At 38.8% G+C, this 26,870-nt stretch overlaps 1 protein-coding gene across 10 annotated transcripts in view; it reads left to right on the forward strand.

Annotated features, from left to right (window-relative positions):
* The window catches only part of PTPRM (protein tyrosine phosphatase receptor type M), a 502,968-nt gene that overhangs the window by 450,932 nt on the left and 25,166 nt on the right, over window positions 1-26,870 (forward strand). For all 10 annotated transcript variants that reach the window (XM_054814410.1, XM_054814411.1, XM_054814416.1 and 7 more), the window contains one exon: window positions 15,850-15,947. In XM_054814410.1, the coding sequence (XP_054670385.1) occupies window positions 15,850-15,947 (98 nt within the window). The remainder of the gene's footprint in view (window positions 1-15,849; window positions 15,948-26,870) is intronic.

Here is a 26,870-nt window from a genome sequence, read left to right on the forward strand (position 1 = left end):
ATTTCACATGTCAAACAGACTGTGCCTCTGTATGTCTTCCTTACTAGTAAGCCTGTCATGAGCCATGGCTTGCGGTATAGCCAACGATGTTCATGCTCTGTTTTAGAACACACTTTCACAGAGATTTGTATAAACACATCAATGCAGCACAACAGTTAAGCTGCGTGCTTAATTCCCTTGATGTCTACTTTACATCAGTCTTTAAATAACTTTTCCCATTCTCCCTTTTCTCCTCCACCGCAACTTTCACAGGTGCACATGCCTATTGTTCTTTGAAGGAAAATATCATTACGTGAGTCAGTTTTAAATCTCTGAGGAGTTAGAATGATTGATATTTAATTTTCGTATGTTCTTCTTAAGCTGCATTCAACACATCAAGTGTTAATGAGCAAATAAAATTGTTTGAAGTGAAAAAGTGGCAAATTTAATCAGTTTGTAATAGACTACCAATCTGCTTTTAACAGAGCTGGGAGTTGCATAATCACCTGTTTATTAAGTATTAGTGTCTTCTATACTAACCAGAGTTTGACATACAGACTGGTATCTTTCCACCTTGGCATTCATAGCATCCTGCTGCTAATTTGAATTAGGAGGAGAAACATTTTTTAAAAGACTTAGCTAATGGTGGCTTTCTCAACTAATAATCAAAAAAGGTTTTACTTCCATTTTAGGAGTAATACATTCAGAGCATGCAATTTCAATTATAAAATTAACATCATTTTTCCTCGTATAATGTGAGTGGTAGACCAAATTTACAGCTAATGAAGACTTTTGGTGATCTGCTGTAATTGGCATCAACAAATGGGATCCGCACCTGAGTCACCATGATTAAAAAGAATCTCTCATCATAAGCCGGCATATTGGGTCATGCAGAAACAGCAAGCTGGTGGAATTCAAAACTCGCTCCTTTGTTTTATGTATCCCTTGTTCCCGTGGATATAATTCTTTAAAATTCTTTTATAGCAGAATATCGAGCTCTTGTATGATCTGTTCAATTTGCTGGCAGCTAGGATGGTTTTTTTCCAGGAGTTAGGTAATCAATGAATTTTAACCAGGTCCTTTAGTGAGAGCATTAGGTTGAATATCTGTATGGTACTTATTCTCACACACACTGCTGGGTGTTCTTATTATTGGAGGACTGTTGTTGATCTTGCATGTCTCACACTGATTAGTAAGCAAGAAGAATTAATCTTCTTTGTATTTACTTGTTCTGTATCCCCTGAATTTCAGGTAGTTAACTGAGCTATGACTTAGCTTCTTTTAGCAAGTCTCTATCAAAGGTTTTGTAATGCTTCCTCCACCACTGCACCAGCAACTGTAAATTATGAGTGACAAACAAATGTTAATATAGTTCTACAGCATTGCTCATTGCTATTTCCACCCGGCTGGTTTTCGAGCAGATCGATCGTGTGTGAAACAGCGGATACTCACATGCGAGCTGCATGTCTTAATATACGAGGTACATTCATTTGTGCATCTCTGACTTTTGAATGCTCCTCACGGGTCAGATTGTCTCTGCTTGCTGCAGCACGCAGAGGAACCGAATCTAAGATGCTTTGTGGAAGTACTTCAGAGCATATCCTAATGACTGTAAAAAGTTACTCTTGAAAATAAAGGAGCTTTAGATATAAAAGCCCAGTGTAGCCTTGCAACCTCTTTTTTGTCTATATCGAATTTTAAAGCAGATGCTAAACTGTTTCACTTTGTGTATTGCTGATTATGGAGACAGACATCAAGTCAAGTTTCAGTCAGGAGGAGTTTTTTAGGTGTGAATTATAAACTTCTGAAAATAAATATTTACAATGGAAGTGTTTACAGTCTTCACTACAGCAGCATAAACTTGCCACTGTAATAACCCCTTTCATATTCCTTCTCTTTTCTGCAAAATACGTGTCTTTCTTCCACACACAACTGTATATGTTGTGTGAACATTTTAATAAGGGTTTTCAGAAACAAAAATACATTTTCTTTCAAACTGAAAGTTCCCTTTCAGGGATCTGAAGCAGAAATATTGCTTTGAATAATAATACTCTTAACTTCCTTGGCATGTTTTTTGTTTTTATGTTGCAGAAAATTGTCAGAACCACAGCAGTGTGGAAGCTCCACACCTATCTTCACAAAGAAACTTTTACTGCCTTGGTTTTAGCCTCCAGATGAAAATTAACATTTGAAATGACTTCAGGGAGAATTGAGGGGAAAAAAAATGAAGCAAGATAGTTCTATGCAATTTTTCAGCTTTATATATGCTGTCATTTTTTCAGGATGTAGGGTAGTCAGGCTGATTTCCTGATATATATTCAAAGTGATTGAATTCTGTACACCTGTATTAATCTTGAAGATTCAACTGTGTTTGATGCTGTTCTTTACTTCTTAATCATCAAAACGTTAAAAAGGTGATTGAAACCATCTGTCTTCAGTGAAGGAGCTAAACTCATTCTTGAGCACTACGCTGAATAGGCAAGGCTTTCTGAAACGTGTCCTTCACCTGCATTGAAACAGTAGTGACGAATGGCAAAGCAGTTACTTTTTTTCCCATAGCCAAATGCTTACAGAAGTAATACACCCTTTACATATGGAAGTGATATCTCCAGCTTATATTGTGAAGCCATATAGCAAATTCACCAGAGCTCTCTTACTACCATTTCCCACCGAAGGCTGATGATGACAATTGCAACATTTGAGCACCTTTTAAAAGTTGGTACTTTCTTGAGTGTTGAGAACAAAGAGACAGTGTGTAGTAAAAACTGGTAACTATCAAATTCAACACGTTTCAACAGTTGCACATTATGATACATGAGAATACCAGAGTTTCTCTCTGCCTCTTTGTTTATAATAGGAGATTTTAGTGATAACTGTATTAGAACAGTTATCTTTCATCATTTTCATGATTCCTCTATTTTTCTGTCTTTTTCTTAATCAGCCGTGTGGTAGTTTTGTCTGCACAGGGAATGAGATGCCCCTGTTGCTTTCCATTCAGTGTAGAAGGCTGTAAATGCAGAGCTAGCATAGTTTTCTAATAGATACAAAATTGGCTTCGGCTCTGTTGCAGCGTGTCGCTTCTCTGAATGCGTGTGCAGGCCAAGCGAAACAGGAGCATTGTTGGAAAACTGCCGATAGATCCATTACTAGGTAGAACTGCTTACATTCTTCTTCACATACGTGTGGCTACATTTTGCATAGAATACATGCCTGCCTTTCATAAACCTTTAGAAATTATTTGAAAGTACAAATAAGCTCTAGAAATTATAATAATTATTTAATATTTATTTGCTAATATAAATTCCCTCCCATGCAGGCTGTTCTTTTAATGTGGCTTGTGAAACAACATTTGGAGAAACTGATGATTTTTCTCTAATCCATTGTCAAAGCCACAGAGGAAGAAAAAAGCAATCTTGTCCTCTCCCCTGCAAAGATTGAGCAGCAGGAAATCAGACATAAAGGTCTTCAGAGCATATATAGATCTCTGTCTCAAAGGCAAGATATTGGTTTGATTTCTCTGTTGTGAAGTTGGTTTAGAACAGCTACAACAGGCTTTTGCATATCAGAATTAAGAAGTAAGAAAAATGAGAGACTGCAGTAATTAAGTAGACAAAGAGGCGAATCAGGCAAAAGGAAATGTTTCAAGGTTGTATTGCAGAAAATAGAAGATTGCGTGAAAAGTAATATATTTCTCCTCTTTTAAAAAATGTGACTATGAAATATGTCCTGGAAACGAGGAAGTTATCATCTACCTGAAACTCAAGAACTGAGCAAACTGTCCTTGTGATCCAAACACACTTTCAGAAAAGAACATTATGGAGATGGCCATGTATTAGTGTATTTGCTGCTCAGACTCCTAATTACCTAGATTATGCACTAGAATTCCTTTTGTACAGCATCGGCCTTACAAATGTACCTCACATATCCACATTTTGGGGGGATGCAAATTATGGAAAGCTGATGTTTGATGATAAGGTTTCTGTCCTCGATAAAGAATCAGCCATAAATTGGGCTTGATGGGGAAGGTACCTGGCACTCTTGACAGAGTACAGTTAACATGCCTGTCAATCAGGGAAGCCTAATACTAAAGCAGAAGGATGAGCAGAGAAACGCAGTTTGTCTGGAAAATCACGTAGTCAAAGCATCTTTTTTTCTGTGAAGTTTATTTTCCAGCCAGTCTTCAGCAGCCTGGTGGAAGCTTGGCAGCAGGCGTAAGAAGGCTTCTCCGTCTTCTCATTTGCTGGGGAAAAAAAAAAAAAAAAAAAAAAGTGTAGCAAATTTACAAACAGAATGTATTTCGGAAACAAATGTATCAAGAAACAAATAAGGCAGCTTATTTTTGTCTTGTCACCATATCCCAATCTTTGAAACCTGTCATCTTTTCTCTATTCTGTATCCTTTGGTGGCAACTAAAATCTCTATATTGATATGGCCACCAATGCACATGACAGCCTGGGTGATTTTGATGCACTGCCTTTGAAAAAAAAAAGATACAGGCTTATTGGATTAATTTCTCTCCCTATCCATCTGTATTCTTCCGTGCAGTTGCATATTCAGATGTAGACTTTGTGGAAATTCCCTCTGCTGCTGCTAAATCTCATTCTGTTGCAAGCGTGCTCGTGCTACTGTGTCTGTACTAAGCACAAATACACTCCGCATGTTCGAATGGCTTTCCTTGTTTACAGTGTACATCAAATACTGCAGTCTCCCATAAAATATAATCAAACATAGAATTAAAAGGTTAGCGTTGCCCTTTCCTACTTGAAGTGGTGAACATAACCAATGTGCTCCCAAAAATAACAATAAATAAGTGCTAAGAGAATTTGTTGTCATGCAGATTTAATTTTTACCATGATTATCTTGACGTTAAAAGGAAAAAATATCCAGATACACATTTATTTGTTAATGACCTTCACACACATCTTGATCTGACTGATGTTTGATTCTGTCTATTTTTCTATGACTGAGGAAGAAATGAATGTACCGAAATTCTCCAGCCTTAAATAGAAAAATATATTGTGAGTGATATATCTCACTCATGAGATACCTATCAGGATAATAAATTATGACAAATTTGGTTTTGCTAGCATTTTACTTATGCTTTAATGTAGACTAAATTATCTTGTTTGTTCATCTGGGTAAAGTGTTCATGTTAATGCACTTAAGCTCCCAGCACAAGTTTAAAAAATACAGCATCTGAATATCTTACTCACAAGCATGAGCAATATTCCTTCACAATAAGATCCTTGGGGAAAAATAAAAGAAACAAGTAGCCAAAATGAACTCATATTTTTGAGCTAGAGAATAGTGATGATTTTATTACATCCTGATGCTTATGATTGACTCAACATGAAAATAGAAAGTAGAAATGGAAAAGACTAATTAGGTTCTTTTGTCCATTCCCTAAGGAACCTTCTACTGAAGGGGATAAAATGATCTTAAACTTCTCATCCATCATCAAAATTGATTCTGCATTACAAGTTGATATGAAGAACCCAGTCCAACAAGTCAATTACCTAAGATTTTTGAGTTGGAAATATTACAGGCAGCATGTTTTTTACAAAATAAATTCCATATTTGTTAGTCTTCCCAAGCTCAGATGGACTATTTAGAATGAGTGATTAATAGGTATTCATGTTTCTATGATACAAATCACCATTATTGAGAAGAATGTGCAAATTAGAAACTAAAAGAGCTTTCTTACTGGAAAACATTGATTCAGCTAAACCGAAACTTTCTGTTGGACTGAAACAGAGTTCATGTTCACATGTGGGTTCAAGGCTCGTGAAATAAGCCTTCAGTCAGAGCTATGACCTCAGATGGAGAGCCAATACCTCATGTCGCTATTTGATCTGAATCAATTTGAACCTGCATCTCAGTTTCTCACGAGTCCCCTGTCATTCTCCCGGCTTGTTTGACTGTAATTAAACAATTAAATGTGTGTAGGGCATAGAGAGAAAGAGAGTCCATGTGCAAGTGAGACCAACTCTATTTCTCTATAGCCAGTACAGTCCACTGGGAAAATACGTCAAGGCCTCTAGTTACAATTCTAGTTACTCAAAATATTCCTGTTTCATAGCAGAAAAAACTGAAACACACTCCCTGCAAGCCATTGCCTAGCAGTGCTCTCTTAAAAGCTGTGTGAGGTAAAGATTCGAGACTCTGGCCTTCTTCAGGTATCCCACAGAACCCTCGCTAGGGGATCCCTAACCGCCGGGAGTGCTACAGGTAATGCAGAATTTGGAAGATACTGGATTTATCCAGTCTGAGAAAATGTTAATGAGAGGAACAGACCATTTTACATCCCCACTGTGTGGCAAACAAAAGCATGAAAGAAGTTCTTCAGTTGTACTGGATGAACTGCATTAAACTACACCTACATTGTTTGGTTTGGTTTTTTAATGCCCTGCAGGTGAGATCAGAAAAAGCAGTTTTCTTGAATGGCGTAATGGTACATACATGGCCAGTAGTACTATGTACACAGCTTTTATTGCATTCAGCTTTGCCTGATCTCAGGTTAACTGGATAAATCTGGACCATTTCTGTTGCTGCCAGTTCCTCTGTTTCCAGTCTGCAGTACTTCTGTGAGTAGTCAAAAGGTGTTACGGGAATGTGCTATTTATTCTTTGGGAAATCATATGGCATTTCCATTTTATTTTGTTGATACAGAACAAACTGAGCTAGTATTGGAAATTTAGCAGTGGAGAAATGTCAATCAATAAGTGTGTAACACTTTATTAGATGGAAAGTTAGCTGGTAGCACTAGCTGTAGTGTTATAAAAATGTCTTAAATAGCACCTGCCAAGAGTGCACACATAAAGTCTGGTCTCAGACTTAAAAATATGTTTAAGTGCAGCAATGGCTTATTTCTGAACATGGTGGAAATACTAATGTGGAGCAGGGACGGGTAAGATTATTCAGAAATGGCTAGGGAGCTGACATATTGTGGCTGCTGTATATTATACCAAGCCTGTTCAGTTATTTTGAACCCTACCCTGCTTCCTATTGTCTCTCAAGGTATGTTTGGATTGTGACTGTGAGGGGCATGAACACCTTTTGTGTATTCATGGACATTTAAAATGTAATGCAGTTCCCGCTCCAGTGGAGCTCCAGTCCCAGAATGGGATTTCTAGATGGTACCATAATGCAGAGAAAATAATGCATAGAGATGTGCACTCTTCCAGCCTGGTTAGATCTGTATCAATAAAGAAAAGAAAATGCCGTATGATATTCCAGAGAATAAATACCACATTCCCATGAAACCTTCTGACTACCCACAGAATCGCTGCAGAATAGGATCAGACGAAATGCCAGCAAGAGAAATGATCCAGCTCTAGCCAATAGTTGATATGTATGTGCATATACACATGCTTATAAAATATGTATTTTCAAACTGATTATCTAGTTTTGTGAAATGAGCAATTTTAAAGAAAAAATTCTCTGGAATAATCAGTTTTGTCATTACTCAAAGGATATATTTTTTTAAGCATCTCTATATTAAACTGGGAATTTAGAATAGAGGGTTGTTTTTATTTTAGCTAGCTGTGAGACGCTTGCACATATTTCATAAAACAATAGGACTGGGGCTTATCACTACTGTACATTGTAAATGGCATGTTACAGGCCAAATGTTTTTATATGTTCTTTGGAAAGAAGTGGAGAATTTACAGGTCAATCTCCTCCTTTCCTTCATCGTGTGAAAGGTCTAGTGCTGACTGCTCTAAATGTAGGAGGAGGTGGTATAGAAAGCCAGCCAAAGCGCTGGTCAGTCTCATGGGAGCTATAGATAAAATTTCTACGTGCACCTCAGTCACTTAGTAATCTAAGCCTTGTTGAACGCTAATGGGACTTGAAAGCACTTTGAAAATTTCATTTTGTGAAAGCCAATTTTCACACACAACGATGTGCAGGCAGCAGGGCTTGCTGACTGGCTAGCTCAAAGCAGGTAGGATTTAGTTTGTGCTTGAAAATCAGCCAATTACTATTCCCTGTGCTATCCCTTGGCTGATAATGAGAGAAGGCTGTGTTTTTCCTGAGCAAAGGATACTGTAGAAAGCCCCTACGTTGCCAGTAGCTGCACTGAGCAGGATTTGTCCCAATAAAGCATTTCAGCTTGCTGTATAAGCAGCGTTTTCCTGAAATGTCAAGCTAACAAGATTCAGTCAGATCTGTTTCTTATTGACAATCCATCTAAGGTGAGGAAATCATGAAAAGCACATTTTAAATTCATAGCTCAGACCTGATTAACCCACTTGAGTGTAGCTGAGGTGACTTACTGTGGGATGGTGTGGCTGCATTCCATTTTCTTTCTTTTGCATTGTAAGGTGGTGTCATTGCAAAAGGCCAAAAAAAGAAATGGTGGACTGACTACAACCCAGATATAGATTCTGCATATATTTAATATGCATGGTATATTCTGAAACCTGGGTTAAAACTAGTGTTAGGAGCAACTGAACATTTTTTATTCGTTTGTTAATTAAGTTCTGGTAGAATTCTTGCTTACAAAATGGTCTTCTTTCTGACCTGACTATGAATTAATTACTGCCTCTGCAAGCAAGTGGCTCCTCTCTGCGCCATCTCTGAGTCTACTACCATGGAGGAATTGGTTAAAATAAGGTTTAAAACTGAGGGGGAGGTTTTTTCCATACCTCACATAAGAGTAGCCATAGCAGGCTTCCTTGCTTGGGCTGCCTGCTGGCTTAACATACTTATAGGGACCCAACCTCATTGGAAGTTCATCCACAGCTTTGTTTATTTGTATTTTTCCAGTGCAAGAGAGATTTCCAAGGAAGTTTTATCAGGAAAGCCAGCATAGCTGTATAATTACAATATAGCCCTGCCGAAGATTACATAATAATTAATATTTGTAAGGCTAAAATTAGAAAGTGCATTTTAAATGCCATTACAGTCTGTATCAACACTATAAGTCAAATGAAATAAAGTGATAAAAGCAAGACTGTGTTTTTTCAGCTCATTACAGGGTTTTTGTTTAATAATTTCACTGAGATTCTTTAGTGCACAAAATGTCTGGGGCTGGGATACACAGAAGCGACAAATAATAATTAATACTGAAGTATGGCAGCTAGAAACCAGCAATTAATAAATAACACTGAAGCATTTATGGCCAAGTTTTGCCAGTACAAACGTCTGTTGCCTTTTAGTGTGCAAATTCTTACAGCGCTATAGGAGACTTTAGTAAAAGTAAAGAGGTGCGTGACGCTGGGGTACGTTTTACCCTCGATGCTGTTTTAGTTTCTGGAACGGACTTGGGAGGACTTTAATTAAAGCATTGGAAGCATCCAGGTTAAATGAACTGATTCGCTTTCATCATTATTTTCTTGACACCCTAAAATACGAAAGACTGATCTATATGCATTTGGATAGCTATTGATGAGTGGTGGGCCCATACGGTTTAGTGGTATCTTGACCACAGTTTTATTTCAGACTTAAAAATTATTCACAGTATTTATAGGAACATACGTACTGTGCCTATGAAAACAGACTCTTGTATAAGCCTTTAAAGCCAATTTAAGTGTATATGTTATGGTAGAAAACAAATGTCTAAACCTATTTTGAGAGAAGCAGAAAGACTGCGTGATCACTGCCTGAGCTTCTTAAGTGTTGATAGCAGAGCTTTGTTCTGGACTTTGCTTGCCTCCATGGAGGCACTAAACCCTTAGGAACTCCTGGCAGTTAAATGCATGCTACCATACCTATTCAACAAGCATATGGTAAAGATTGCTCTTGACAAATCAGATTATCAGCAACTGATCAGATCTTCAAAGTATCTTCCGTTCAGAAACCAGCTTATTTGGGGAGGGTGGAGATGAGCCAGCATACAGCTGTACTGCTGTGTGGCAGGGGCGAGGAGTTACAAAAAAGTACTGAAGTAGCAGTTTATCGTGCCAGTTGATATGATTGTTCTGACTAAATCAGCACAACTGGGACCTATCTCTTTTCTTTATAGTATGCTGACTATTTTAGACAGAAAGATCAAGAAATGTTTCATTTCACTTTATGAAAAAGTGGGACCCACTCTTACACTCCTACACCTGGTCACACAAAGAGGTGTCCAGGTTTGCAGAGCTGCTGACCTCTGAAGGGCTTCCCGTGAGGTAACTGGGAGGCTTACAGAACTGAACGCTCATGAAAACCTGATCACATAATGATGCGCCTGCAGATTCCTGTTGATAAAATCTTGGGCACGTTGCCTTACTGAGTAGGGAAAAATGTATTTCAGTTAAGGGAGATGTTCTCTTGCCCGCAGTCAGTGATATTTATAGTTTAAAGTAACATTTAACTGCAGTTTTTTACATAACTTTTTCTGAAAGGGCATTTAGTTCTTACCTCTGAATTCTAGCGTGGTTAAAAGAGCAAATAACATGCACTTTTGGATTATCAGATCACTGGACTGGCAGAGCATTAGTAACTCTGTAATTTTGCTTCCTCCTGTGAAATTCTCTGTAAGTTATCCTACTAACAGCTAGTCTGTCCCATTAAAGAGGTTCATTAAGAAAAGGAGCATTCTTGAAGTTTTTAATCTATTAGCTTGTATTCTGTTCTCCAGTAATTATTTTTTTTTTAATCCCTGGTGTTATACTCTCATGTTTATTTTGAACAATTTCTGCGCTATAATGGGCTTGAGGTTTTTTGACAGTGCATTTGCAAAAGAAATCATTGCTTTTGGGCTTTTTTTTGCCATGCAACCGTATCTGTTAATAAGAAAAAAAATACTGTATCTCAAGTTCATTTTGAAGGGATCATCCATAGCGAAGAATGAGGGCTAAAATGCAGTTCCCTCTACACCGGCATAGTAGCTAGTTGTCCTTGAGTGCTCAAGTTGCAGGCAGTTGCAATAGCAAGCAGCAAGCTTTGCTTCAGTAAAATGTGAAGACAGTTGTCATTGCTACTAGAAACTGCAGTAACTGTGAGGTGAGGGGACCACTTTATAACCACCTCCTCATGCTGGGTGGACGCATCTACTCGCTGGACAGAGGTTTATTGCCCTCTTCTCAAGATGGAATTTAACCGCTGCAGATATAAGTCTTGTATCTCGTCTGTCTGCTGCCTCCATCAACACATGCTCACGGCTACCAGTGCCCCTGCACTGTCCCTGGGGAGCCTTTGGACCTTAAAGGTATCTATTCATTTCCTGCACGTTTCTAGCTTTAATAGCTATCGTTGGATTTGGTCTCAGGTGGACCCAGCATTAGCTCGTGGATTTGACATTCTACGCTAGAAAAATGTTTCAGAAGCTATTTGTTCCTTGTTTAAGCTGCTTGCTTTTCTAGAAATTGAAAAATGACCCATAGATTTACAAGTCCTGTCTGAGTAAGTGCTGGGACTATTTCAGGATTCAGGTTTTACTTGTTTCTTTGTGTGTTTGCTTTCTTTCCTACATCTGAATACTTTTTCCTGTATTCTGGGCTAGTTTATCACATTTGAATTGATCACATACCCCAGCAGCAATGCCAGTTGTTAGAACTGGATTCTCACAATAACAAGCAGAAATAGAGGCTCTAGAAAGCTCTCTCTACAGAAGCAGCTTCTTAAAAGTTTAAACCATTCTTACAAGCTGTGTGATTTTCCATTTCCTAATATGTTTGCATTCCCAGAGCAGCGACTAACAACTGCTAGTAATACAACTAACAGTTGTGATATACACAACTGATCATTTCTGTTGAGTTTGTTTCAATAATGCTTTTAATTAGCTTGAGGTTTGGAGAGTTGGTTTCTTTTTCTTCTTTTCCTTTGCTTTTCATCTTCTGGTTGCAGTATGTTGTTGATTTCTTTTTTTTTTTTTTTCACAGTAGAAATCTTTGATATCAGCTACTATATTGTGTAGCTAATGGGTTACGCCTCAGGCTTACTGTAAGGCAGCACAGTACCTTCTCTTCAGACCTTCTCCTCCCGCAAGGGGGCAACTGCTGAGAATAACCTTCCTGCCTATTGTGCACACATCTGTTAAGTTGATGCTTAGAACAATTATAGGCTCTTTCTCTCCCTACCACGAGTCTCTGGAATCAAATTGTTCAGTTCTTCATGACAATAAATCCTCCAACCCTACCTAGCCTCTAATGCTTTTCAATTCTGGCTGGAGACAAGTAATAATTTATTCATATGTCAGAAAATAATTTGAAAAATGTCAAGAAGAAAAGAAAAATGGGGTAGAAAAGAATTACTTTCTGACACTTTAAGGTAGGTTTTTGGGTGTTTTTTTTCCTTTCAGTGTCCTGAACATGAAAGAATTTTGGAGGCTACATGTAAGAATTGGAGAGGAAAAGCAAGAAAACACTTGAGGATGCTTGAGGAGAGCAGGAAATCCGCTCAAGCACTTTTAATTATGATTGTCTTATCATTTGGATAGTAAGACTGAGAAGAGCGTACTCTGCACTGCAGAATAGGACATTTCTTCTAGAAGAATATTTGGAATCAAGCTTGAAAGACTTATCAGAGCTCAGCTCTTTCTCTGGCCTGAAAAATGCTATTACTTTTTCTAAAGACTGATTTTTCTCATAATTTATTATCTTTTTTTTCTTTATAGAGAATGACAAATTCAAAATCTCAGGAAGAAATCAGTGTTTAGGATCTCTCCCCAGTTGTAATTGGTGATTTCAGGATCTGAAATGTAGGAATCATTAAATCACAAGACAAATTATGCTGTCTGTAGAAAGAAAAAAAAAACCCAAAATCAAAACCCAAAAAAAACCCCCCAAAAACCAGGAATAAATTGTTGCAGGTTATCCCAGAGCTGTGAAAAGGAAATGACTGTTACAAAGTAGGGCCCAACCATCTTGTATCTCAAGTGAATCTGTAGGAAAGAAAACTGAAATAATACATAAAGAAACTTGCCACGTTGCCCCTCAGTTTCTCAGAGATTCTGGCTTCTTGCAAGGGAAGGAAGAGGGCTGTGTGGACAGAGGATCTTTTCTCACCTTTCCTGCAGCTTTACTGAAAACATATTCAGATGCATAATGTTGAAACATCACATAAACCTGTGGTGACAGAATGCAGTGGAGCCATTTAGATTTTCTCCATTAAACCAGGTTGCGAATCAGGATTCTTGAAGCAATAGTGGTGTTATTTTTTGTCCTCGATCAAGCTTAAATAATCTTAATAATGTGTCATGAATAGGCAGACTCTTTCCAGGACACTGCTCTGTGGAAAACTGCCTTTCCCTAATCCTATTTTTAGCTACACTCCTTCAAAGATGATAGCAATAGTAATTTTGCTGAATACTTGTTTGAGATTTGAGAGGAAGGAAGGAGCTATGCAGAGATAGTATTTTCCTACAGTGAGTAAAATAGTCTCCTTCCTTTTACCAGTAGGAGAGGTTGGCCCAAAACCTTTCTAACGCTGTTGTGACTTTAATTGCCAAAAAAGCTATATTGAATCTTACATTATTAAAACACACGCAAGTTAAACTTTCACTATAATGTATATTAATTATCATACTGTGACATTCAAAATTGCATTTGGACCACGTCTGTATTCCATATCCAGGACACTTCAGTAGATGTAAATTACTTATTGAAAATTCCCATATGATGGAGAGTGACTTAACTCTTGTCATACTTCAGAATGAAATCTCACAAAAGTATCAACTGTTTTATGCTGTAAATTAAAGGAAAAAAAAGGGGGGGGGTGTCAGTTTTGTAGCCACATCAGCTCAACTTTGGTAATTTCAGAAACTGTACTTATAGATTCTCCTGATATTTCTACTCTGAGACCTTCTGACATTTCTTGTGTTCTAACAGTCATAGCTTCCTGGTTTTTTAAATGGCTTTTTCTCCTGTTATATGAACCACCAAAGCAAGTAAAAGACAACCTGAGTGACTACAGGGAAACCTGTGAAACTATATATGCAGCATTTTTAAAAGCAGAGAAAGTAAGGGGGAGAATACATAACTTCTTTAAATGGTCTATGCAAATTATGGATGATAAAATTGTCCTTTGAAATTGCTGAAAATAAAAAGAAATTTTAAAAACTCAGAGGTTTTAGACTATTACCATCATCTTAAACTGGAGTTCTAAGTTATGTCATAACTGTGATGTTATTTGCCTAGTGAGTTGGTTTTGACTTGCCTATAATACCATAAAATCACAAAGTCATAGAATCACAGAATGGTTTGGGTTGGAAGGGACCTTCAAAGTTCATCTAGTCCAACCCCCTGCCATGATAATATAATAATGTCGTGGTTTAACCCAGCCGGCAGCTAAAACACCCACACAGCCATTCACTCACTCCCCTCCACGCTGTGGGATAGGTGACAGAATCGGGAAAAAAGAAAGTAAAATTCATGGGTTGAGATAAAGACAGTTTCATATGATAGAAAAGGAAGATGATGATGATAATAAATAATAATAATAATGATGATAAAAGAATATACAAAACAAGTGATGCACAGCACAATTGCTCACCACCCGCAGACCGTCAATGCCCAGCTAGTTCCCAAGCCATGGTCTAAACCCCCAGCCAGCTTCTCCCAAATTGTATTCTGAGCATGACATCACATGGTATGGAATATCCCTTTCACCAGTTTGGGTCAACTGTCCTGGCTGTGTCCCCTCCCAGCTTCTTGTGCACCCCCAGCCTCCTCGCTGACGGGGCAGTATGAGAAGCTGAAAAGTCCTTTACTTAGTGAAAAAATTGTCTAGCAACAACCAAAATACCAGTGTGTTATCAACATTATTCTCATCTTAAATCCAAAACACAGCACTATACCCACTACTAGGAAGAAAATTAACTGTATCCCAGCTGAAACTAGGACAAGTAATAAAATATCGCTACATTTTTCACTAAGTAGTTGACTTTCAGAGTGAAAATTTTGTTTTCGAAGAGAGCTCAAAGTACCAAAACATTGGTACCAGACTACCCAAATCTGTCACTGTATGGTTTTGTAATGCTTTAAGCATGTTGGTTTGTTCACTAGAGGAACATTTAGGCCAATACATTATCCATTTGTCCTCCTATTAGCTGTTTTAAGGCATTCCTCTAAATAAACCACTAATTGCTTCCTGCAGTGTGGCAGTTCAGTAATGGATTCAGTATCAATGTTAAGTTTATAGTACCTGATAGTGTTTTACATTTGCTTATTCTATTGGATCAGTGATTTTAAAGCAGTGGTTTAAAATCAGAGTGGCACACCGAACGTCATGGGTAAGATATGTGGGTTAGAAACAGACAGGACCCGGCATACGCAAAGTGATGTGGTTGTTCTCAACATTTTACATTTCTGTAACGTTTCCTGTGGGCTGGTACTCAGCTTTAGCGTGACGCTAGAGGAAGTTCTGTGTGTTCGCCTACAAAAGTGCACAGGTTGTTGGGGAAAGCGCTGCAGTGGCCGTGGCTGCCGTGGCATCCCAGGGTTCTTTACCGCTTTCCCCGCTGTTTTGCAAAGTGATCTACTGCAGGAGAGAACTATAACTTCTGTCTCACTTCAGGAAGTACAATTTAGGAGCTGGGGTAATTTGATGGATAGTGTATACTAAGAAAAATATTAGAAACCAGGAAAGGCCACATAGTCCATTGAGGCTCATTTCATTCCAAATGCACCTTCCCTAGGTTATCATCCAATTGTTAAGAGAAAGAGTAATGTTATCCATTTTTTATAATTCCACTTCTGGGTATTATGGAGATAAATACCTAAATGCTGGAGAACTAACTTTCTGTCAGAGCACTGTTTCAGGGGAAAAATACTGAAATGCAGGTAGGTGGGTTGACAGAAAAGAAATTGACCCTAAATGAAAAATATGATGATAGTGATATGAATATATGTGTATAGTCACGGTTTCTCGGAGTACCCCAGAGACAAGCTTCCAATCATGAGACTTTCAGATAGTAACTTTTCCTTTGATTTATTGTTTCAGGACCAATGCAGGAGACAATATATGACTTTTGGAGAATGGTATGGCATGAAAACACAGCCAGCATTATCATGGTTACTAATCTCGTAGAAGTGGGAAGGGTAAGTGATTTTTGTACTTAAAACAATGAAAGACTTCCAAGGTGTTTGCTTTTGGAAATTAAATAGCAGACCAACAAGATGCTTGTATACTGAGTATAGCACATAAAATATTTATGACTGCCTATGCTAAGAGGTTCATTATCAATTACTTTTAAACATGCCTTGGATGCTTGGCTTTGATAACATTAGCACAATGAAAAAATAACTGATAAAGCTGCATTCGGTAAAGCACAGCCTGCAAAGACTGCCAAGGAGGGAAAGCGTCATGCCTTTGTATATATCTTCGACATACCATTTCTGTTAAGGGAAACCAGGGAACTGGTTACAGAACAAGGTATGGAGTCATCTTTTTTTAAAGGGAGGCCGAGGGGGAGTAATTCTGAAACAGATTACTGAGATAAGTAGTTAAACTATGAAATTGCACCTTCTTCATAGTATATTAGTCTAAATCAATATCTGGTTTGTTTGCATTTTCCTTCCTGTAAGCCTTCTGGACTAAAACAGAAAAAATTAGTTTTACTCATTAGTACATTAAATTCGTTGACCAGGAAGTCTTCTTCAGGAGCTGAGTAGTAAAGGAAAGCCTGACTTACCTGGCTGATACTGTGTACTTTTCTTTCTCTGCTTGATAACTTCTAAAGCAGGCCTCCTACTCAAGTCATTATGGCTAATTTTGTTTTCAACAAGTATTGAATGGAACCATTTTCTTTGTTTCTTACAACCATCAATAACTGAGTCTTTTAATTTACTGCTTTATCTATACACTGGTGTCTTAGTTCTCATCTGGGATGTTTTCTTCAAGAAAATTTGCTTGGGAACTGGGTGTCTAGCTTTCATTTGGAATGAAAAAAAAAAAAAAACAAACCCATCACTGCTTTTATTGCCACTACTGCAATTATTGTAAATCAAAGTGTTGAAATAAGAAGTCAAGTGCACATATCTTGGTGTGAGCCACATGGTTTTAAGAGATGTTTTTAATTTCACGGCGGTGGAGTGGCTGATACCCCTCTGCCCTGTGGCATTTGCATGAGGAGAGCAAGCACTGTTTATGTGGTGTGAGTCAAAATGTTGGATCTTGTCTCCTTTTTAGCAAGTCCAGTTTTACAATCTCAGTTTAGTCTTCCTTATGTCCTTTGCCAATTGTTAATATAAATCCTAACGTTTAGATATCTGTGTGCCTAAGCCTGCCAACAGATCAGGTGCCAGTATTATTTTTAGATATAAAAAAGATGGGGTTTGTGACTGCAATTAACACCTGCTGCAGGAACACATGTACGACTAATTGCAGAGGCAAAAAAGGATCATGGAGGCCGCTCTAAAAATTCAGTCCCTTGAGTGAGGGAGAAGGTAGAAATAGTTGGATGGTCACATATCAATTCAAAACGGATGGATTTGTAAGAATAGGAAGCTCTCCAGCAAACCTCTTCGTTAAAGCTTTTTACACATTCATAAGTACCCAAGCACACAAAAAGGGATGTTTTCAGAGTAAGGATACACAAGCCTTAGAACAAAAATAGCATACTGCATGAAACCGAATACTGTTTTCCTAAAGTCAGTATTTGAAAGCATCAATTAGAGTGTCCTGTCAGGTATCAGCCAGGGAGATGCCAGTCTTGGTGCCATTGTTGGCAGCCTCAACTCACAGCGTTTAGGTACGCAGCACATTCCCTTAGCAGCAAGCAACAGTTTGGGCCACCATGGAGATTTCTTCAGGGTGCAAGAGTCCTAGTGGGATACAGATCTGCAGCTTTGTTGTTTCTGGCAGTGGTAGAAATGACTTTGTTCTCACTTTTCTCTGGAGGCCAACATAGGTGAGATCAGAGAGCAGAAAATGAAATGAGCTTTTAATGGAAATGAGATTGTATGAGCCACAGAACAATGCAACCACTCCTCCGTTGGTGCTTCTGTCCCGCTCCCAGAGCTGGAACCATCAGCAACAAGGAGGCATATTACAAACACACCATCTGTCCCACAACCCCTAACACAAGCTCTGCGCCACCTTGCTTAGTAATGATTTTAATGGACCTTTCGGTAGCATTCCTGCATGGCAAACCTTGTCGCCTTCCCAACCTTGAGGTTTTCTATTTCAATTGCTATTGCTGATAGAAGATTTATAGGGGTTTCTTATTTTTATTTTTTTAACCCTCTTGACCAATTGTATGCCAAGGAGGAAAATTCCTTTATATTTTCAGGAAAGAGGAATATCTATTTAACATGTTTGCCACACAGTGTATGTCCTTCATGAATTAATCATTGAGGGGGCGTATGTGTATTTGTTTACCAGGACTGGCTGGATAGTCATTAAATCAGTGCTAGGAACTTGCTTCTTGCCCTGGAGCATTATGCATCAGGACTGTTTTAATTGCGGATGGAGGAATCACCATGAGGCTGTCCCTAACACAAGCACCTGCTGCAAATGACTCAGTCCCCGCATTACCCTCCAGCAGGGTCCGGGTACATCTGCCAATATCTGTCATTATCTGAGGCACACTTGTCAAAACCGTGCATCCCTTTAAGCTCATGTGTGTTCCAGCAAGGGACCCTTGTCAATGTTTCTGGCACCTGCAGACTGCTGTGCACCTGGTATTTAAATGGCACAGAAATGTGTTTTGATTGTTTTCTCTCTTTAATGAACCCACCTGAGGGACATTAAGCTCTTTATCTAGTAGCCTGTTACCCAGTCACTCACATTTACACTGCTCGTGTGGAAATTCAGAACTCACTTGTGCTGTTATACTAATCCATCTGCCAGAAGTCTTATCACAAAATCTGCAGGGCTCCCTAAGGAGACTTTTGTACTGGTAATTTAAGCTAATGATTTCTAAACATATTTAGTCAGTTTTATGAAGACCTCATTAGAATGTGACTGTTTATTAAAATCTAAATGAGGTCTCACAGTCATTTAGAAAAATCATTGCTGAGTTGCATGAACAGTTCTTTGATAACAGATGATGAAGTGGATTTTAGTTAAAATTGGCCTAGGTTGACATAAGAACTTTTACAAAAAATCTGAAAAAATAAGCAGCCCTTGAAGCAGCCTTGGAAAAAAGTCTGTCTTCATGCTGGGGTCAACAACTTTCCACTCACAATGAAGTTCGCAAAAAGGAATGACAAGTAATTAATGGTATAATATGCCTACATTTTAGTGCAAGAATCAGAATTTTCCAAACCACACACTAACAGGTAAAAAGCAAAACCAAGACTCATAAAAATACATCAGTGTGACCACAAGCTATTTCAAAATAATATATTTTGGATTATGTTAATCCAAGAGACCTCCGTGGTCATGTTTGTAAGTGGTAGAGCAACTGAAGATAGTAGGTAATTTCAGACAACATCTTTTCATGAGAGACTTAGCATAATCTGGTGGATTATTCTAGAAGAAACGAAACTTTTTATCCCACCAGTGTAGGAATGATGGGAAAATATACACAGTAGAACATCTTGCTCATTCCAAGAGACTGCTCTGGAGTACAGACTCCAAAAGACAGAGCTGGATCCTTGTGTGGAAAGCAATGGGAACTGGATCAAGGTCTTTATGTACTGGCCAAAGTCTCAAGTTGCTTCTTGAAGTGTTTCAATGTTTGCACACATTAAAACACTTCTTTCCTCCTCAAAGAGTTAGAAGAAGAAGGCAGCGAAGATTTAGAATATATTCAATTGTGCCATCTAGCTGTCACCTCCATCTTTGCTCTTGTTGGGCTGGTACTAATACTTGGTTGGCAGAATCAAACTTGGCATGTCACATCATTTGTCATTTGTCAGTAGTCACTTTCTCTCCCACTCCTTGTTTTTGCTTGAGGCAGAAGAAATTTAGTAATATCTGATTAATAAATGGTGAAATGCACTGATGAAATTCAGTGGAGGTGGTTGATATATAAATGCACTGGAGGACTCATGATTGTCTATCATGCTTTTAATATAACAAAGTATTTACAAAAAAAATCACTAGAAATAATTATAAAAAGTAAAACCTCACCTCAGGAGCATAGTAATTACAGTAATTAGAGTTTCTCAATTATTATCCGGAATTAGAAAACAGCCAGTGCTAATAGTGTTAATAAGGACACAAAAGCCCCTTTTTTTTGAAAGGAGGCAAGGTCGACTACAACAGAATGGCTGTGTCACAAACAGCAGAATGAAGGTCAGCCATAGACTGGTAAATAGCCCCTGTGCCTGCACGCACGCCTTCACGCTACTGAAACAGCCTCTCACTGCCATCTTACCTCTCAGGAGCGTGGTGCTTCCCTGATAGCCATCTCACACTCCTCCTGGGTGACTTCTTCCTCCCAGGAGCCAGCAGGACTGTAGCTGCATACAGAAAAAGAAAGAACACAACGGTGGCTTAGCTTTTCCTTTGCTTGTTTTACTGGACCTGCAGCTGACATGTTACATACATGGCCCTCTCATCTGCCTTGCTGCAAAAACGTTGATGTCTCTGACTTTTCATGCTTAAAAGAGTATTGGGGTCCACATGATGTTGAGGAGACCCATACAATGGTCTTCTGGCAGAGAGGAAGTATCTCCTTGTTGCCAGCTGGCTAAAAAGCATTCCCTGATGTAAGATAAAATCTGTCAGAAAGGAGTTGTTCTCAGGAAAGACTGTATGGGCCCAGGCCTAAGCAGTCATACGTGCATGTGCTTGGGCCTTGGCTGCTCAGGATGTGCAGCCTTGGTCGGCATTCAAGAGATTTCTAAAATGGTTTCTCGTTATATGGAACCAGGTCTTCTTCAGATACACCTGATGCTCTGTTTCTGTTATAGGCAGACATTAGATATCCAGGAAAAACTCCCAAATAAAGCCCTATCCAAAGACTTCTTAGTGAAAACATACTGCAAGAACCAGTGGGAAATTCCAGCAACATAAAAACTGTGCAAAATTTCTAACAACGGACTTGCCACCTATTCTTAGAATAAAAAAGGAATTTTTTTGACACAAAGCTATTCTTGCACTTACGCATTTTACAAATTTTGAGAATCTTCCATGCGCAAGAACCCACTAATAAACAAAGGTACATTCAAATTGTGTTTAAGATTCAGATCACCCATTACAGAGATATTGCAGAGGTGAAACACAGTAACTCTTTAGCATGTCTCACAAACAGCACATTTGTATTTAGTATAAATGGAAGAACACTCTATCTAATTGAAATTGCCTCTAAATGTAATAAACCAAATTACCTACATTGGAATTAGTTCAGGGTACTGGCATTAGCACTCCTTAGGAGGTGTGCCAAAGAGTTTGTAGGCATACTGGTGACTAAGATTTCATTTTATCTTTTCTACTGAAAGAACAAAACCACATTTTCTAAATGAGAGGGAGAAAGGTTGCTGTATGAAACCCTTCCCTATCTCTAGTTGATTCTACTCTCAGCTTCTAAAACCTATGAATAGTGTCCTTCCCCATCTAGAGAAATTTTTTTTCTTAATCACATTTTCCCAGAAAACCTGGGACCTCTGCTTATCATACATATATGTTATTATATATTCTGTTGGTTTACTTTTGGTTTCACTGTAATTCCAGTATCTCTTGTTAGATAGAGTTTACACTTTCACATAGTATGAGAAAAAAAAGAAAACAAACACAATTTAAAACTCCTGTTAATCTTTCAAATCAGGGAATCCTTCTAGTTGTCAAAACAGATTTCAGCTTTCTAGACTTCTAACCAGAAATAACAAGTTGGCATTATTCCATTATACATAGCAGGGGAGGAGCCCGTAGGGAAAAAAATTGGCTGTTGTTCTTCAGGAAAGAGAAGGAAGGACTCTCTGCAATCATTTAATAAAGATGTCCCCAGATTAGCAACGTTAGCATCATCAAACAGGACATCAACCTACAAGCGTTCAGCACTGTCCCACATCACTCAAAGCAGACATGGTTTCAGCTCTCAGTGTTTTGATGCATTCTCGTTTCCAGTAAAAGAAAGCTATGTTTCAAAGAATGTTAATCAACAGAGATTAATATCTTAATGCTTACTAATGCAATTGAGATAATTCACTTTGAAAATAAATAAAAGAGGTTTAAGGATACACAAATGCATCGACCCACTTGTTGGGCTAGCTGCTGAAGTGCTGCCAAGGTGTAGGATGCAAGTATAAGTACAGTTTGCAAAGAGGGCTTCAAGTTCTTCTTTAAATTTCGGAGCTAGCGAAATGGCTTTATTACTGCAAGTCTCCTCACCTCAGCAGTCTCATGAAATTAATCTCTCGGTCTGTCTGTGAAGGAAAAGTATCCTGGAGGCACCGATGCAGTTTTACGTTACCCGGTAGAGTAACATGTAAAGCTTTCTAACCTAACATCAGCTGATCAGGTTTTAGAGGCAGAAGGCAATCCACTAACTTGTTGGTGCTCTGTAGCTCAACTAATGGCATGATTTTGCTCTTGGAACGGAAGCATGATTCAGAGCACAGGCTGTTCTGCTCGATGCAGGCACATCAGGTCCTCGGAGCACAGGATCTGAGCAATATGCCCATGATTTAACAGTTGTGTAAGGGATTAAGACAGGCTTTGAGGAGCTCCAGCTAATCCTGTAACCATCCTTCATCTTGGCATGAGACCACCCTTCTCATGTATTCTCTGCTCAGCCTTTTTTCCTCCAGAGCTGTACTAAGGTGCACTAAGTTACAGCCTTTTTCAATGACCAGGGGGAGACAAAATTGCCTAAACATAAGCAATGAAATAGAGGCTATCCATATTCTTCTGTTGGTGTAGCAATGGAGGCAGGAACACTGCAACAGCTTTACCTTGGGTTACCTTTACCTTAAAGCAATTCTTCTAGACTAATTCTTTTTTATGGCCAAAGGAAGGCCACACCATGGCTTTGGCCTGTCAGCATAATTTCATCGAACCCAAGCTACCAGGTTGATGGCATGCTAACAGTATACCTGATTCTTAAAAACAAAGGGATCATACTCATTCCCTCAGGTGGAAAGCATTAGTGTATGGCTACCTCTGGACATGTCCAGAAAGCCAGCAATTCTGGGCAGAAGTTGAATGAGAGTGCATCCACCAGGCAACCTAGGAGTGCGCTGCTGGGACAACACAGGGCAGCAAAAGGTGGAGAATTATATCAGCTCTGAGCCGTCACTGGAAGAAGTTAGACCGAGCTAGTAAAATTCTTGGAGACATCTCTCCCCCTCTGGGAGCTGTGAACAATGTGAAGACTTCTGGCTGCCTTTATACAGACCCATTGATCTGATAGTGCCAAAGAGTATCTTAAATGTTGTATTTCTCAATACTCTTCCATACCTTGTTCAGAAAACTGTAAAATGAGTTATACGTGAATTAACTGACTTACTCAAAAGCAAAGAAAATTAAAAAAGAAAGACTGGGTTTCACCTTCTGTCAAAGGTTGTTTTATAACTTATAAAATGTTCTTAAATCACAGTACATTTTTTGTTTGAAAAGCATTTAAATAAAAATACTTTCATTTATTGGATGTCCTTTTACTTCAAGTCAGCCAAATAAAAGTATATGATGTTATCCTAGCTACATCTGTAAAAAATCTGTTAAAAATTTTCACCAATGAGCTTGGTCAGCTATTTCATTTTATATCCTAAAGGTTTCACTTCAAAATTTATGCCTGACTTATCATCATTACTTAGTTCAGGATTAATTTTAAATTAGAATATATAATACTGCTCTTCACTAACGACAATCCATGCACTGCATAGCCAGTTATATCACCTCTTTGCTAAGATATTTCAGAATCAAAGGAAATTGGAAACTTTGAATAATCAGTGTTATTTAAACTGTTCTGTATGAACTACAAAGTATATTTCACAGCCAGCTCACGTATTAATTCTGTAATATTCATCCTATTCCAAACCTCTAAGTAAATGAATTACTGTCCTGGCTTTCATACTGCCTTTAGCTAGATATGTCACATTGCCAAATGGCTAAATATACAGCTTCGGAAGTCACAATTTCTGTTCATTAGCTATCCACTGCCTACATTGTTTGTTATATTTAGACGTAGCAACAACAACTTTCCACCTTCATTTTTAATTCTTAGTTTCTTACATTAGACTATTTTGCTGGGAGATGGAGCTAGGGGGTGGAAATAGATAATTGTCTTCTCCAAATCTCTAAAATTATTAGTAAAATAAACATGTTTGGAACAATTGGACAGTGTACCTTGGGATGAATAGATTAAACCGGAGCATTTTCATTATGTCTCTGGCAATCGCCCTTTTATCTCATCTTGTGATGAACATCTGTATTTTTTGGCATGTTGTTAGGATATAAATGTAGGGTGTATCTGAACAAACTCTCAATTATAGTTCTGCTCAGATGAGATTTCAAAATTATGTTTTCTACTTTGTGAACGATATTTACTGTTATGGTGGCAACTGTGTGAAAAAAAACACCCCAATGCATTTAATATTCAGTTCTGGATTCATGTATCAATTATTTAGCTAAACCTTCTGTTAGAAGGGGTTTTTTTCTAAAACATGTACCAAATGTTTATAAAAAGGGAAAGAGATTCATCAAGTCACAGTAGCTAAAGCTGTGCTAAAAAGAAAAAATGAACAAACATATGTTACCAGCAGTGTTTCTCATATTTGATGAGTAAAACCATATTCTATTTTGTTGCAATTGTCTTTCCTTGTACAAATAAAGGCCCTGATCCAATAAACATTTATAAGTGTGATTTTTGATTTACGCTGTTTAATCTACTTCTGTCTTCAAGACACCTTGCAATTATTTGAGAGGTCCTGGAGAACATGGGAGACTGGTCTTTAAGCATTTACTTAACTTCTAGCTCATCAGGAGTCCACAGAGTTCCCATGTCTAGAGCTCAGCACGTGCAGCAGCATTGCAGAACAAGAGCCAAAAGTAGGAAAAAAGCCTGAATTTAAAAAAAAAAAAAAAAGTGGGTTGGTTTGTGTTTTTTTTCCCTCCCAGTGAGTGAATCATTTAGTGTTGGTCTGTGGCTCTGACTGCGGCTCTGGCACCGTTCCCATGGCTGTTACAGCCCCTGTTCCACTTGGGAGAGTTTTCAGGAAATTGTGTTGTCATGGATCTTTCTGCTCAGCTCCAGTCTGCTCCGTGCCCAAAATCCCCTGTGCAGCAGAGTAAGAAGTCCCCGCCGGGCCCAAGCTGCACGAGGCTCGAAAGGCTATAACTTCTGTGCAACATCCCCCCAGTGCTTCCCTAATTATTCCACTGGATCATCTTAAATAAGGTTTAAAAAAAGAGTGGAAGCAAATCCAACAGTTGAGGCATAAGAAGATGGGGACTGTGTTCTTCTAAATTGGTCTTTCTAAATGTCCCTAGTTCTTAGTCATAATCCAGACTGTCTAGACTTACCAAGTTAGAAACAGGCATGTTTTCCTTCAAGGCTGAGCAATTTAATTCAGCCAGGGTTGGGTGGGTTTTTTCCCGATTGTTTATTTTACAAAACTAGAGCTGTTTTGAGGATAGCAGGCGCCCATCAGAAAGAAACGAGGCTAAAGTTAGCAACAGAGAGACGTGCTGATCGGTAGTGCTGTTACTAGGATCACTGCTGCAGCTGCTCCCTTCCTACGTGCGTTGGCCGTCTCCGTGTGGTTCAGGTTCCACCTATGGAAAGGATAAGTGAACAGGCAGGAAAAGGGAATCGGCTCCAGAGATGGGCTTGTAAGTGGACTGCTCCAGTCCGGAGGCAGTGTGAATTGCCTTATTCTGCACGGAGAGTCGAAAAATCATCTTAGCCACAGGTAGGAAAACCCTGTTTCAGACAGTAGCTGGCAACGATTATAAAAGAGTCAGTTTGCTGGCCTAAGGGATTTTGAACAATGTGAATTTTCTCGATTATTTTAACAACACAGACAAAACACTGAGCATTCAATGTTTTTCGCTTAGCTTCTACCAGAGGATTTTTGGAAATATATGCAAACAAGATAAAATCTGAATAAATATCAAGTAGATGCAACAATAGATAGCAGCAGCAACTACTAAACTGCTTGCAGCAACATTTAACGCTTTTGAAATAGCTGTTCATTGCTTACAGCTGATAGATAAGCTTTAGAGATGAATATGCGTTTGCCAGCGATCCTGCCGTTCAGGCACCCTGGGGTTGGCCCTCGGCTTGGCCCTTGGCTGGTGGAAACCTTCTCATCCACACTGACGCCCTGTCAGCTTGCGGGCTGGTGAGCATGGCGGGGGGGGAGAGAGCAGTCTTGCTACCCTTGCGCTGGTGGAGGAGTGCTGAGCGCTGCGAGGACTGTTCAGTGTCCCAGCTCCGAGCCGCTCGCTATGGAAGGGAACTGTATAACCTGGTGTTTGCCACTTGTCCTGAAACCATGCTTCATACCAGATGAAATGTGAAGAATGTAAAGAATTTTTCTTAGCCAATACTAATGCGGTTACTAGGTCTGAAGACAAGCATAGAGAAATAAATAAAAACCTGCTTGTAGCTACCTGAACTTCAGCTCTGCTCCAGGAGCTTTCCATCAGCTGTGTAAGCAGGAATAAGCTGGTAGGATGCTTGTATAATTTTGTGGCTGGGAGCTAGGGCTTACGACCCAGCTACTCTTTTTCTCTGAAGAGGATCCTGATGTGGGACTGTGTTTTTCCAGCCCTTCAGCTCAGTTCTATTCAGATTTAAATTTTATCCTGCTAAAGAGTCAGAAAAAGGGTCGGAACTACTGACCCTGCCTGGACAAACTTTTTATTTTATCAGCTGATGTTACTACTTTGATGTGGCAAGACCTCTCTTCTGTCCAGACAGTAAAGAGGGGTTGTACGTGATTATTGGCTACGTCACTTCAAACAAACTCTGAGGAAAGTATTTTCTTCTGCCTGACAGGACAAGGTTTGACTCTCTGTGTAATCCTTTATATACTGAACCTGGAGTTTGTATAAATAAATCATTTGAATCATGCATTACAGTTTTCACTGTATGGTTATACACACGTTCAACAGTTCTACCTTTTGCT

The sequence above is a fragment of the Grus americana genome, chromosome 2, assembly GCF_028858705.1.
Source record: "Grus americana isolate bGruAme1 chromosome 2, bGruAme1.mat, whole genome shotgun sequence".
In the NCBI taxonomy this organism is placed as follows: Eukaryota; Metazoa; Chordata; class Aves; order Gruiformes; family Gruidae; genus Grus; species Grus americana.